Raw genomic sequence first — 15,119 nt, 5'->3', positions numbered from 1 at the left:
AGCCCCCATGAAATCCTGATGGGAAGAGTGATGAGACAAGCATGGGTACCAGGATACAAACTGTTAAACATTTCTGATGATTTGGTACTTGAGTACTGCAAGCAACTGGGTGACCAAGTGCGTTCTATCTCTCGCCAGATTGGAGAAGACGCCGTCGCTAATCCAACGACTCCAGTCCACAAATTGGTCCCTGGCGATTGGGTCTGAATAAAGAAACATACTCGTTTGAGTTGCCTTGCACCGAGGTGGGGAGAAAAACGCCAAATAATACTGGTGATCACGACAGCGGTGAAGTGTGCAGGCGTGCCCAAGTGGATCCATGCCAGCCATACACAGAAGGTGATTCCAGACGAGAAAAAAGGCGCTGAAGGTTGTCCAGCTGAGGGGTCTGCAGACGTTGGTCCTGAAGTAGCTGATGACGAACAACCGAGCACCAGCCAAGATGATTGGATACCCATAATCGACCTAACCGAAGACCCAATCAGAACAAGAGAGCGAACCCAAGAAGATAGAGAGTGGAATAGAGAGGAAGAGATAGGCACAGGCGAAGACCCTCAGATCATTGAGATTCACGTCAAATCTGAGGAAGAAGAGGAAGGTCAGACAGGGACGGAACAGGTGATTGACACACCTCCACAAACTCCTGAAACTGAAAAGGGACAGACTAGAACTAGTACAAAAGTTCGAGCAGAAGAAAATCAAGAGATCGAAGTGCTTGAACAGGATCAGATAGAAATAGAAGAACGTCTTCAGGACTCAGAAATAGAGACATTCGAAAGCCAAAACAAAAATTCCCCTGAACCAGGCCAGCTTAGTAACCAGGCAGAAGAAATAGATACAAGACCTGGAACTAGTCAGACAGGAAAGGAAGAGACAGAGACAGAAGTGCCACAAACAAACGAAAATAAAAGAGTATTAGAAGAAAGCCAAATCACAGTGCCAGCTAAAAGACTCAGGAAAAAGAAAAATATTGAACCAGGATATATTAAGAAACTGAGACTGAGAATAAAAACAGTAGAAGAAAAACTTGCAGAAAGAAGGAAAAGTCCCCGTATTACCGATCAAGCTGGAGAAAGCTCCAAAAGACGGAGTGACCGAATAAAAAGACTGAACGAAAAATATCAAGATCCTGAATGGACATATCTAGTGTTAGAAGAATTCGAAGATCTTGATATTACTGACGAAAGTGACGAAGAACAGACAGCTGATTATTCTGCCGAGGAAGACGAACCAACCTGAAGGTGTGCAGGGTAAGCTACCTGTGCAGAGTTACAAAGAGGGGTTGAGAAATCTTCTTCTGAACGAAAATGTCTGATTCAAATGTGAATGGAAGGCCTAGACGCAGTTATTGCAAAACATGCTGCAGAGTATGTATATGTAGCATAGTTATAGTGATAATAATTTGGATAGGACTAACAGTTTTCATTCCTTATATTGTGAGCAAAAATACTAATATTGACCCTAATCAGACTGTGACCACTGACACTGAAGAACTGACAACACGAAGTGTAGAAAGACGTGAAAAAGCACTCAGACAAACCAAACGAGACTTAGAAGCATCAGATGAGGAAGGACTACATTATCATGGAGTTAAAAACCAGACACAGTTAAATGTTTTTGCTAATCTTTTAGTGCACTATGTAGAAACTATGGAAATAGAAGACTGCTATGTCTGCATGAAGCTACCTACTTCTGTAGCTGAAGGCGTGACTTACCATCACCTACCCTTGACCTATGGAATTTCCTGTAGTATTTTAGCAAGCTTATTTTACAAAAGAGGACCGTTACAGTACTACTATTCTAACTCAGACGTGATATTTTCTGAACTTCCCATACGTGGAAACTTGAATCCTGTACATACTAAAAGTGACGTTACACGTTATATGGGAGAATACTTTCTGACTATAGGTACCATAGACTTAAATGAAGCACACAGAGACAACTTGACCTGTTCATTACATGAACAAGAAATGTTTTTTTAAACATGGCAGAGAAAAGAAGGGAGAGTTTCCAAAGAAAGGCAAATGATAAGAGACAGAAAACTCCTAAATGGGCTGAAACCATGGAAAGCACCTCAAATGGTGGGAGTGGTCCTGCTTTGTTGCTGGATTTCGAAAGAAAAGGGAAACTGTCTTCATCGCAAAAAGACTAGTTATTATAATAACATTTTCATTGGTTCCAGTCAATGTGAACACAATTACAAGGTAATTGGAGGTCGGGGTTTCAAAAATGGGTCAGAACCTGTGTTTCCCGGAATGTATTATATATGTGGAAACAAGGCTTATTTCAAATTGCCGGATCACTGGTATCGAAGCTGCTACTTTGGCATTGTTTTCCCGAAAATATACCATGTGAAAGAAATTGCTGGAAGCAATGAAAACACTAATGGCTTAATGCGTAGTAAAAGAGAAAGCGTAGGTGAAATAATGGGTAGTATTTTTAGTGCACTGATACCTGGAGTGGGAGTGGTTCTGAATACACACAGAATTTGCAAATTATCCACAATAGTGGATGTGTTGTCTACTGACACAGCTCATGGATTCCTGCTGGTCAATACTGAAATGGTTGCGATCAGATCAATGGTTTTGCAGAACAGACTTGCGCTGGACACCTTATTAGCAAAAGAGGGCGGAGTCTGCCGGATGCTGAAGGCGCAACATTGTTGCACTTACATACCGGATAAAAGTGTACAGATCAAAAGATATGTGAAAAACATTACTAATTTGGAAAAGGAACTCAAACCACTGGAGGTTGACAGTGCCTGGAAGAGACTTGTCGATGGTCTCTCCAATGTAGGTCATTGGTTTGCTAATTTAGGTAAAAGTTTATTGTTCAAGGTACTGATGCCAATTGGAGTGATAGGTTTCATAATCTTCCTCATATTTGTCTGCTACAAATGTCGCAAACACACAAAGAAATACGCTGTGAATAAGAGAGGTGTGAAACGGAGTGTGGATGAACTAGAATTGGAAGACTTGAATAATCAAATTTACAAAAGGGTGAAAAATTCTCACCCTAATAAAGATGTGAAAGAGAAATTGAATAGGATGTTGGAAGAAATCGAACTGCACAAAGTGTGAGAAAAGTTGGCATCTGGTTCCATAAGTTGTGATGATAGTAAATATCATCAAAGAGGGGATTGATGAAGCAAGATTTCGCACATTACGCGACTTGCTGAGATCAAGAACCTCGATTTATGTATAACTCTGTAATCCAAATTGTATGTCTTACTCATTTCTTTTATTTTTGGGTATACATGTATCTTAGTGATGCTTGCTTATGTGTTTTACTAATATGATTAATCCTTGTGTTAAAATGGCCGTCGCTTGGGAATTTACTACTGCGCATGCGTTAGTCACACTCACGTGACGTGACGTAGTCACAGTTGTGGTGGGAAAATGTGCGCATGCGTATTTGCCGCTAATATGGCTGTCTGAAATACTCACATGGTGAAGCTTGCGCAGATGCTCTCATGTTATTGTGTGTTGCACTAATCTATAATCGCATAGTATATTTTTACAGTGAGAAACCTAAAGTACAAAATCATGATATGTAGTAAATTCATTTATTTCTATGTTTTAATTTGTTTTCGCTTACTTTTCATGTACTGCGATAACTGGGGGGTCTGAATGAGACGAGAACCATTTTGAAGGTCCCTTCTGCGCATGTCACGCAGCCAGGGAGAAGTTAGCCTTGAACAGTGGAACTCAGCCAGCTGGCAGCCACAGTCAAGATGCTCTTGTGAACGCCACCTCTGACCCAGGAGGATGGAGCAGAAATGTTCTTCACTTGTTACATTTGTAATTCTCTATTGTATTCTGTGAAACTTTCCGTGAGAACCCCAAACCTGCTAGGCGGTTCCCTAAAATGATAATTTAGGCTTGCAGAAGTTTGTTCTGATTGGTGTGTTAGCCTATCCTACTTGGGAACCAATCGAAATTGGGGATTTTTACACTTTGCAACATTGGGGGGTGGTACACTGACCCGAAAACAGTATATCTAGCCTAGGTTCAGCTAGAGAAATTGTCCGACTTGTCTGAATAGCTGACCTGTCACTGACCCAACGCACTCAATAGGTGACTGAATACAGAGCGCTGCGGAGCACTCTGTCCGAATTTGACCTTAGACTCTAAAGGTTTTACTAAACCTTAAGTGCTGGCGGAGCACTTTGCTGGGGAGTTCGCTAACCCAATCGGGGTTCTGACTGATAGCTGCAGATAGGGTGGAGCGCAGGCGTTGCTTCCAAACTGCGGGTGCTGGTCGTGCCTTGGTGGTCCTGTCCTGATCCTAATCTGGTTTTCCTGTCCTGTCCTGGGGTGTCCAATCTGCACCTGCAGTCCCATAGATGCCTGTCCTTCCTTGGGGTATTTCCTGTCCTTGACTGATCCGTGGCCAGGGTTGGTCTGCACACCTTTCTAGGTAAATATAGTGTGAAAACTCTTCACTGCATCTTCTATATTTCTGTCTTTGCTTTAATAAAGACATTTCTTTGCATATGTTAATTTTCCATGCTTTCCGCAACCTATTATAAAGTCATACAGTATATTTTCCTTAGCATGTTCCTATGTTTCCCTACCTTTTAGAACACATTTTCTTTCCATACTGTTTATGAAACATAACTGTGGTATATAAATTTCTCCTGAAATCTGATTTTGCGTAAGATACTAGAACTATAGCGTGTTCCAATTTTCCCCCTCCTATAGATGTATAGGATTTCCAGTCCATACCTTGCAGTATTTTTCCCACACAGTAAAAGTCAAGTTTGTGATCCAAAAATTTTAAATCCATTTAGTAGATCGCATTATTATAACTTTCTTATAGACTTATAAATGGTTGCCCTGTCACTGTTCCTCTACGGTTATGTTTTTTTTTTTGTTATCTTGATTATTGATTGCCTTTTGACTGTAAACTTGCTAATTTCCGAACCTGATTTCTAGATAAACTTTTAAAACTTCCCAGTTGTCTGTGATCATTTAATGTGGAATAGAAATAAGTTGGGTTTTGTATTTTGCCTGCCTTGCTTTTACAGCTAGCTCCCTGATCCATTGTGGATCTTAGGTACCTGCAACGGTGGATTGGTAAGTCAGGTACAATAGAAATAAATAGGTAGGAACCAGGGTTACTGGTAGAAGAATTGGTAGGTCATCTGATTAATGAATAGGTTGAACTGAAATTTATGGGCCCGAAAACTATATGGTGAAATTATTGGTTGGGTGACCTACGATCTCTATCAATACGGTTTAACGGGTGGTGATGGGAGTATTCTCTGGTGAGCCCGTGCATGGGCGAGGTAGCAGCATCTGTCTTCTCATAGAGAACCCTAAGATAATGTAGTACATGATTGAGCCTGGATACGGGGTATGCTCTTCACACCGTTATTGTCACTGATTTTTCTTTGGTAACTCAGTAGAATGTAGCCTTATAGCCCGCCGTAGAGGACTTTAATAGCCGGTATAGCCCAGCTACGAAGGGCTACAAGGCTATTAGAACATTCTGCCACTAGAGGGCAGAATGTTCTAACAAAAAAAGAACAAAGCCTTATGGGAGCGTGAGGGGATTAGAATCCCCTCAGGTTCCCTGAAGCCTTTTTTCACAGCCAGAGCTGTGAACAAGGAAACATTGCAATGTTGAGCTCGGGGCTTATACCAGCCATTATGAGCCCGGAGCACTCCATTGTTTTCAATGGAGCTCCCAACATTCCAATGATCTAATCTGGTTTGAAACCCACTCCTCTTTTGCCCAGGTCCTATTGAGGCCAGTACGAAAAACAATTGACACCGTGGCTACCATGCTCCATATTCAAGTTTTTTCTCGCTGTGGGTACCCTTTTTATTTTTTGCACTTGTGTTTAATCTACTCAAGTTCTACCACCACTCTTGATTTTTGGGATAGACCAAACGTTTCCCTGCCAGGAAGACATCTTTCAAGTGTTAACACCACCGGTGATGGGATATATTTCTTACTTTAATAGGGGTGCGGTATGTCCTGTATTGTCAATGGAAAGATATAGGTATAAACACATAGGGCATTTTGTTGCTCCATTAATAGGTCGTGGCACGGGGCGAACCAGGCACACTAGGGGAAGACACTACATTTGATAACCCATGCATTTGCTTGCATGTCGATCTTGGCGATATGTAAACAATGAAATTCAAGTTTTTAAAAGAAACGTTTAAAAGAAAGCATGGTATGCAATATGAGTAAAAAAGAAATAAAAAATATTGAAATATGTTAAAAAGTTAAAGAGTTTGATCTGGGTCTTTTCCTGTGGGATTTAGTCCTATTGTGACGTCACATACAGGCCAAGAGGATCTTGTGCACTGTGTTTTGTTCCCTTCTCTTCTCAGTCTTTAGCCTGTTCTAATAATTGCTTTCCTTGAGGGGTCCCTTTTATTCTTTACACAAATGGGACTTAGAACAGAGTTTGCTCAACTGTGTTTTTCCGGGTTTCGGTCACCTGCGACTAGATTTGTTTGTGACAAGTTGCAACTGCAAATGCAGATGGCTTGGGAAGGGCTCTTTGCATATGCATTACCTCCACTTCCTCTGAGTATAACAAATGAAGGAGGAACCATGTTGCGTCATTTAGTAGCTCCAGCTTGGCCAAGACAATTTGGGTTCATGGAACTTCTCTTGTCAGAACAAAAACACACGCCAACCGCAAACCAGAACTGAACCCGTTGACAATGAACAAGGATCGGATTGTCCATCCTATGCCGGCATCTCTAAATTTATCAGCCTGGTTCTTGGAAACGAGTTCAGTCAATTGGTTATTTCTGAGGCTTGCAGGAGCATTTTATCCAAAGCCAGGTTGGCAACTACAAGCGCTGCGTATGAAGCAAAGTGACTAGATTCTGCACATGGTGCTCTACAAGTGGTGCAACCCTTTCTCATCTCCACCTCACCAAATATTGCCATATTTATTGCTTCTTGAATGTTAATGTCTCTCTGACAGTTCAGAGCCAACCCTCTGATACAAAATAACCTGTTTCTTAGCAGTTGAAAGCAATTTTTTCTCCAGTGATGAGGTCTCCTTCTGAGCCTAGTCATAAATCAGTTCTCAAATATCTCTCTAGGAAGATAGCTATAGTATCAGCATTCACATCATATAAATGGGTGGGTGAGGTTCAAGCCTTCACTATAAAAGAACTGTTTTTACAGAGGGATAATGAGGACAAATCATCATTTTATTCCCAGGTTCCAACAGACTTTGATCTTAACGAACCACTTGTTTTCAAGACCTACTTTCACAACCCTCTAAGTGTAACAGAAGGAGCACTCCATACTTTAGATGTGACAAATTGCTTAAAATTAAAGGAACATGTCACCAAGAAAACCAAGATCACATGGTACCAGCTAAAGGAAGTGAAATTAACCCTCCTAGAAAGCTATTTCAGAATTGTATTGTCAATCAAGCAATCATACTCTTGCATCTGGGTGGTGGCAACTCTCTGCTCCAAGGCCTCCCAGACTGCATTCTAGTCTCTTAAGAGCAATTTACAAGCCACAGCAAGGCTAATCTATCATTGAGCCAATTACAAGATACTCCCCCTGTGGAAATCCACTGGCTGTCCTTGCTACTCAGCACTATCTTCAATACCAGCTGCATCACCTACAAGCTTATCACAACAGGCTCACCATCCCCAGTGGCTCTCAGCACACCTGCAGCCAGGACATTATCAGACTGGAGTCAAACTGCAATACAGAAAAAACAAGACTGCAGGTCTTTTCCATCTATGTACTATGGACATGGAGCAGCACCCTGCATTCTTAATGGCTGCTCCAATTGTACTCCAATGTAATAAAGAGCTGAAGACACTCCTCTTTAGAGAACATGACACCATGGCCCGGTTACAGCTCACTTCTGCTGTCAGAACCCAACTTACCCTCAAATCCCTTGTTGACTGTATGTATGCCTTAAACACTGTACAATGCTCTGCCGCTCTTTTTCTAGATTTACACTATATAGATACTTCTTACAAATATCACGCTACCACACACAGCCTAAAAATAAGCTTACAGAATATTAAGAAGGTGAATATATAGGTAAGTATAGATTTGCCAATCTTCAAGATACGCTGATGTGGCGTTAAGTATAACAGATCTAAACCTATGCATACTTACCTTCATGATATTATGGCTGTCGATATTCTTGCCATGATATTTTGATAGCAAATATTTAAAGCTCAATATATTCTGACAGTATACCAGATGTACACCCATACATACAGTATACTGGCAGGCACCCTTAAACGGAATATCACACAGTACCTAGGCATCTTCACGTTGAAATTCCTGGCTGGGCTTCAGTCGGCTGGTGTGTGCCGATGATCTCTTCCATTTCAATACTGAGACCTGCTGTTTACTTATAGGCAATAATTGCACATTAATTCTAAATACCTAATCTGAATATATATACTTTTTTAATGTAACACCGACTGGACCATACATTTATTGTGCATTATCAATGCTCTAGCTATATCTAATGTTCTATTGCACAGTACCCTGTAGGAGTAAGCCTTGACTGTTTGATATAGTTAGACCCTTAAATTCAGAGTGAAAAAGGATGTAGTTGGCATTTCAGTGGCCTTGCAGTAATATCTGGTACCTCTGGTTCTAGGGCAGCATGCAATACTTGACACAAGGTCCCCTGTGTTCTATACTTCCCGAAAAACTGGTCTAGCCGCTCTCAATTTTCAACCTCTGTGTCCCATTAGCTTTATGATGTTCTAAACCAAGATCTCCTACAGTTTTTTAATGTAACAGAACCAATGAACTGAACATTCTGTCATTAGTACATAGAGGGTGTTGTTACCTTTCTCAATGGATGTCAGCCTCACGGCGAATGGCGCTTATTGCTTGAGATTTAATTTTTTGGAATAAAGTATTTCAGTCAATTTACTTCATTTTTCATTTCTAGCTGTTGTGGGACTTCGTCGCCACGATGTGTCCTTCGACTTTTGCTTGAATACTGCACGACTTCTGCTGGAGCATGGAAGGTAGTTTACATTTTACAACAAAGGTTATTATACCTGTATAAGAAGAGGTCTTGTGTATTATTGTGATATCTGAAAGTAATTTAAGCAATTGTAATATTTTCTTGCTATTGTAAAGGAAAGTTTTCATTCTCTGTAAGAACACTGGCAAGAATGTACTCATTCTTTTATGAATACAGCATCGGAATTACAAAACTGAAACCGTTAGCAGCGCTATATTTCCCAAGAACCCTGGAAAATGAATTTAAAAATCCATATGACCATCAGTAGCCGATCCCTATGTGACAGTCTCTGCCAAAACTTTCTTGGGCTCCATCTTGGTCTCTTTCTTGCTCAATGCACTGTCACCATCCAAGGTCTGCAGTTTTGCTTCTGATCCACTGCTGAAAACCAAAAGTTGGATGCATTACAACAAAATATAATGGCAATTAAATTGAACACTTAGGGTCTCATTTACAGTATGGTGAGTAGCCTGCCAATACCGCTCATGTGTCTACTGCCTTTGCCCCTCCAGCTGTAGACCGCCTGCCTTACTTTTAAATCCCACCTAGCTGGTGCTCTTAGTGCATTGCCATTGTGCGGGATGCATTTAAGGCTGGTATTAAATGTTGATTACGCACTCGTCATAATTTTTAAATCGATTACCCTTAATTTCTATATTTTGCACCTACTCCTAAAGTTTTTGTTGTAGAAAACCATTAGTATTTACCCTTTGGGGTGCATTGGGACCTTTTTACATTTACCCTGAACATGTCTGCTTGAGTCACATGGCAGACCCAGTCAAGAAAAATACTTATGGTGACTAAATAGGACAGGGGACAGTCGTTGTGACCTGCCAAATCTGCAAGGATGGGTTTCCATGCAAAGGGTTTCTAATGGCAGAACTGGTCAAAGGTCTGCTGCCAGAAGCCATGTAGTCGTCCCCGTTTCTAAATTATGTTGGGAGCCACTGATTTGGCAGGGAAGAGGCATTGCCAATAGAAGGAGATCCACTTGAGGTAAACCATTCCTTGTGAACTCGCAATATCATCTAAAACTAAGGAAGAGATACTAGAAGTTATCATATCCAGTTCAGTTCAGCGACTGACTTGTGCTGCCTTTCTTGAACTCTTGATAAAAAGGTGAAATGGATATGACTTTCCAGTTTTAATCCTAGACGAACGCTTCCAGTAATGTCCAGATCTACTAATGCTTCCAAATTTAGCCTCTAAATGAAGAAGGGTGGAAGATTACCTTTTTGTCCTTGATGTGAATCATTCCATAGTAGAGGATGCCCTCCTGTGCATCAATCTCGTGAACACCATCAGATCCAACCTCCTATCTCTCATAAATGGAGAATGCCCTTTACCAATCACATTGGACTTCCCAGGCAGGTATGCTGCTGTCAACAAGATATCCCTATCCAGCCACAAATGGCAAAAATCTAGCTCTAGAGTCATCCAATCTTAGATTGAAAGGTAAATCCAAAGTGGTACTTCTCTACCAAGACGTTGTTCATCAAAAGATGCAACAGCTGACCAGATCTTTTAGTAAGCACTTCACCACAAGCAAACCTGCTAGGAGATTGAGGCAGATGATAAGTAGCAGTAACTCTTAGCCAGACCACTTTTCTCTGGTACACACCGTGGGTACGCTGCCAGAGCAACTGGTATTTTATGTGTTCAAAGGCTCGATAGTGCAGCAGTTGTGGGAAACATTGTTGAGATGGAAAAAGAGACCTCCCACTAATCCATAATCCAATCTAGAAGCCTCAGTGATATCTGGCTTTCACAACTTTCAGTAGTTTGTTTTTGTGGATGCAATTTTTGATTCTGTGGAGAATCATGGTTGTCTGGGGTTTGGTTTTTGATTGATAAGAACCCTAGACTCTTGATCTATCATGAACGAATAAGCCTGCTGCGAAAGACCACAGACATTCTATCGCAATCCTTGTATGCAGTGCTTCCTGATCACGAAAACCACGCTGATAAGGTAAATGATTGTCTTCACTCCATGTTCGCTCACAAATGTTACCACTGGTTTCAAAAAGTGTGTGAAACACCAGGGTTGGATGACAGATAAACCAGGAGAACCCCAATTTGCCAACCATTTCTTTTCAGGTAAGCTAGATAAAAAAAACTTGATGTGAGCTCTAGACTAGAGTCATGAGAGAAGCATCCTTTAGATCCAGTCTTGGCCTCTGAGCTCCTTCTTGAATAATGTCTATTTGAAGAGAGATGCCCTTCATCTTAAAGTGCATGGATACTATTAAGGCATTCCACTCTAGTTTATGTTTAAAGAAAGATGAATCTCTTTTCCTTCTTCTACACTGGTGACCGCCTGGACCCTCCTTCAGACCGGTTGCTCCCCCACGCTCCTGCTGACCTGCAGCTGCCACGCTCTGCCGACTGAGTGGTATCGTTCTCTGTCCTACTTTCAGCTCTGTGTACCTGACCCTCGCATCACTGCAGCGCTTTGCTCGCTTAGCGCTGCACTATCGGATTTAATTATTTAATTAATAGCGCGACCTTGCTGAGGCTATAAGATTTATTTGCGCTACACTGAGGCTGGTTGGTGTGCCTAAGTTTGTTTTTTCCTGCACAATCTGCGCATTTGCTGCCCCTGTCGGTGCTCGCCTTTGACCCTCCATTTTGTGTTGTTTTCCCCTGGTCCGCCCCTCCTCCTGCCACCGCCTCCCAGCTGCTGCCCCTCCCACGCTCCGCCCCCTCCACCATCCATTTATGGCCAATGCCCCCACGCGCAGCGTCCACGCGCAGCGGCCGCGCCGAAGGTAAGCCCGTCTACGCCCGTCCGCGCCTGGACCGCGCCCAGCGACCGTCCCCCTGCTCCATGCCGCTCCCAACCCCCCAGAATAACCTATGATGCCGCTACTCTCCTCGCCCTCAACGCCGGACGCACCCCACTTTGCTGCGCTGCAACCCCAGGACGTACCCACGGCCCATTCTCCTGCCTCTCCTGTAAGTTCAACTGCTTCAGGACCCTCACCAAACACACTTCCTCCACACTCAGCTCCGAACCCAACGACTTGAAATGCATCCTGCTCAACACCCGCTCGGTCCACAGACATGCAACCGAACTCTGGGACCTAATCGACACTGCGTCACCTGACATCGCCTTCCTTACTGAAACTTGGATGAATGCATCTTCTGCCCCCGACATCGCCATAGCCATACCGGACACTTACAAGATCATTCGAAAAGACCGCACCGATCAAACTGGAGGAGGCATCGCCATCGTCCATAGAAACACCATCAAAATTACAACCAGCTCTGACGTCAATCTTGCAACCGCCGAACACCTCCACTTTCAGATCCACACCGACCCCAGGACCACACTTAGAGGAACCCTCATTTACAGGCCCCCAGGCACCCGATCTCAATTCAGCGACGACATCACTGACTTCGTCAGCCCGCAAGCCCTCGCCTCCGAGAACTACATTCTCCTAGGAGACCTCAACTACCACCTTGACAACATTCTCGACAACAACACCACCACCCTGCTGGACAACCTGTCCAATCTCGGACTCAAACAACTTGTTGACACCCCCACTCACATAGCCGGACACACACTCGACCCTATCTTCACCTCCAGCAAGCACATCTCCTTCGATCACACTACAGCTCTCCACTGGACGGATCACAGCTGTGTTCACTTCAGCTACAAAACAACCCTGACCCACAACCGCCCACAACCCATTCCCCGAAGAAAATGGAACAAAATCACCACCGACCAACTCCTCACATCACTCAGCCAAAACACTCCCACCCTAGCAAGGGACCCAGACCTAGCGGCCACCAACCTCAGGCAATGGATTACCCACAGTGCGGACGAACTAGCACCCCTGAAAAAACACCAGTCGCAATCATCCAGCAAAAATGCTCCCTGGTTCAATGATGACCTTAAAAAATCCAAGAAGACATGCCGCACCCTGGAGAAGAATTGGAGAAAAGAACCAACCTCAGACAACATGGCCTCCCTCAAGACAGCCACCCGCAAACACCACCAACTGATTCGATCCGCCAAGAAATCAGCATTCAAGGACCGTCTCGACAACAATTCCCATAACAGCAAGGAACTCTTCAATATCGTCAAAGAATTCACCAACCCTCCCGCAGCATCCAACGACATCACTAACTCCCAAGACCTCTGCGATGCGCTATCCTCCTTCTTCTACAACAAAATTGCCAACATCCACAACAGCTTCAAGAATACTCCTAATGACCAATTCACCCCACCCCCTTCAGATCCCACCCCTCCAACTAACTACCTCAACTCCTGGAACCCAATCACCATTGAAGACACCATTCGCCTCATGAACTCAATCCACTCTGGCTCACCTTCTGACCCCTGTCCCCACTACATCTTCAACAAAGCTGACTCCATCATCGCTCCCCAACTCCGCGATGTCATCAACTGCTCCTTCAACTCCGCCACCTTTCCAGAAATATGGAAACACGCCGAACTCAGCGCCCTTCTGAAAAAACCAACAGCAGACCCCTCAGATCTGAAAAACTACCGACCCATTTCCCTCCTCCCTTTCCCGGCCAAAGTCATCGAGAAAGCCGTCAACAGCCAACTCGCAGCCTTCCCTGAATCCAACAACTCCCTGGATCCCTCACAGAACGGCTTTCGAGCCAAACACAGCACCGAAACCGCCCTCATTGCGGCGACCGACGACATCCGAGCACTCCTTGACAACGGTGAAACAGCGGCCCTCATTCTACTCGACCTCTCCGCCGCCTTCGACACTGTCTGTCACAACACCCTCATACAACGCCTCAACAACATCGGCATACAAGGAAAAGCCTTGGACTGGATCATCTCGTTCCTAGCCGGGAGAACCCAGAGAGTCCGACTCCCCCCTTTCTACTCAGAGCCCACCGAAGTCATCTGCGGCGTACCTCAAGGCTCCTCACTCAGTCCCACCCTCTTCAACGTCTACATGAGTCCCCTCGCCTCCATCGCGCGTCAACACAACCTCATCATCTCCTACGCCGACGACACCCAGCTAATCCTTTCCCTCACCAAAGACCCCAACACCGCCAAAAACAACCTTCACGAAGGTATGAAAGAAGTAGCCGAATGGATGAAACAGAGCCGCTTAAAACTCAACTCAGAAAAAACGGAGGTGCTCATCCTAGGATCCTCCCCCTCAGCTTGGGACGACTCCTGGTGGCCTTCCGCTTTGGGATCTGCGCCCACACCCACAGACCATGCACGTAACCTTGGCTTCATTCTAGACTCCTCCCTCTCAATGTCCAGACAAGTCAACGCCGTATTGTCCTCCTGCTTCAACGTCCTTCGCATTCTCAAAAAGATCTTCCGCTGGATCCCCCTCGAAACAAGAAAGACTGTCTCCCATGCACTGGTCACGAGTCGACTGGACTATGGCAACACACTATACGCCGGAATTACAACAAAATTGCAGAAAAAGGTCCAGCGCATCCAAAACGCATCAGCGAGACTCATATTAGACATCCCGCGCCAAGAGCACATCACCGGTCACTTAAAAAAACCTCCACTGGCTTCCCGTCAACAAAAGAATTACTTTCCGCCTTCTTACCCACGCACACAAGGCCCTTTATAATCTAGGACCCGAATGCCTCAACACCCGACTATTCTTCTACTATCCCACCCGCCAACTAAGATCATCCAATCAAGCCCTCGCCGCAGTCCCGCGCATCCGAAAAACCACCATGGGTGGCAGATCCTTCTCCTTCCTGGCTGCCAAGACCTGGAACTCACTCCCCACCCACCTCCGCCTTACTCAGAATCACATCTCCTTCAGAAAAGAACTGAAAACATGGCTATTCGATAAACAGTAAACCACTCCCCCCAGCGCCTTGAGACCCTCTGGGTGAGTAGTGCGCTTTATAAATGCATGAACTTGAACTACACTAAAGAGGTTGTAGAGAATGCGGAAAGGTGCAAGTGAGACCAAAGAGTGAGCTCCCCCACAACTCTGTTACCACCACTGTGATAAATGCTTCCCCTTTTTTATGAGATACAATTAGAGTGGAATAACCCTTATGTACTGAAGTCCCTTCACACGCTGTCCTAAATCCCTGCACCATCTGCACGGCCTCGACATCGGTCATCGGTCGCCGTCGGTTGTGCATGCAG

General features: G+C 44.1%; 1 protein-coding gene across 4 annotated transcripts in view; it reads left to right on the top strand.

The window, feature by feature from the left end:
* The window catches only part of TEX11 (testis expressed 11), an 853,291-nt gene that overhangs the window by 481,163 nt on the left and 357,009 nt on the right, over nucleotides 1-15,119 (top strand). For all 4 annotated transcript variants that reach the window (XM_078640006.1, XM_078640005.1, XM_078640008.1 and 1 more), the window contains one exon: nucleotides 8,921-8,999. In XM_078640006.1, coding sequence (XP_078496132.1) covers nucleotides 8,921-8,999 — 79 coding nt within the window. The remainder of the gene's footprint in view (nucleotides 1-8,920; nucleotides 9,000-15,119) is intronic.

The sequence above is a fragment of the Lissotriton helveticus genome, chromosome 4_2 (genome assembly GCF_964261635.1).
Source record: "Lissotriton helveticus chromosome 4_2, aLisHel1.1, whole genome shotgun sequence".
Taxonomy (NCBI): Eukaryota; Metazoa; Chordata; class Amphibia; order Caudata; family Salamandridae; genus Lissotriton; species Lissotriton helveticus.
Note: the sequence above shows the minus strand (reverse complement) of the source record. Positions and strands in the feature narration are given on the sequence as shown.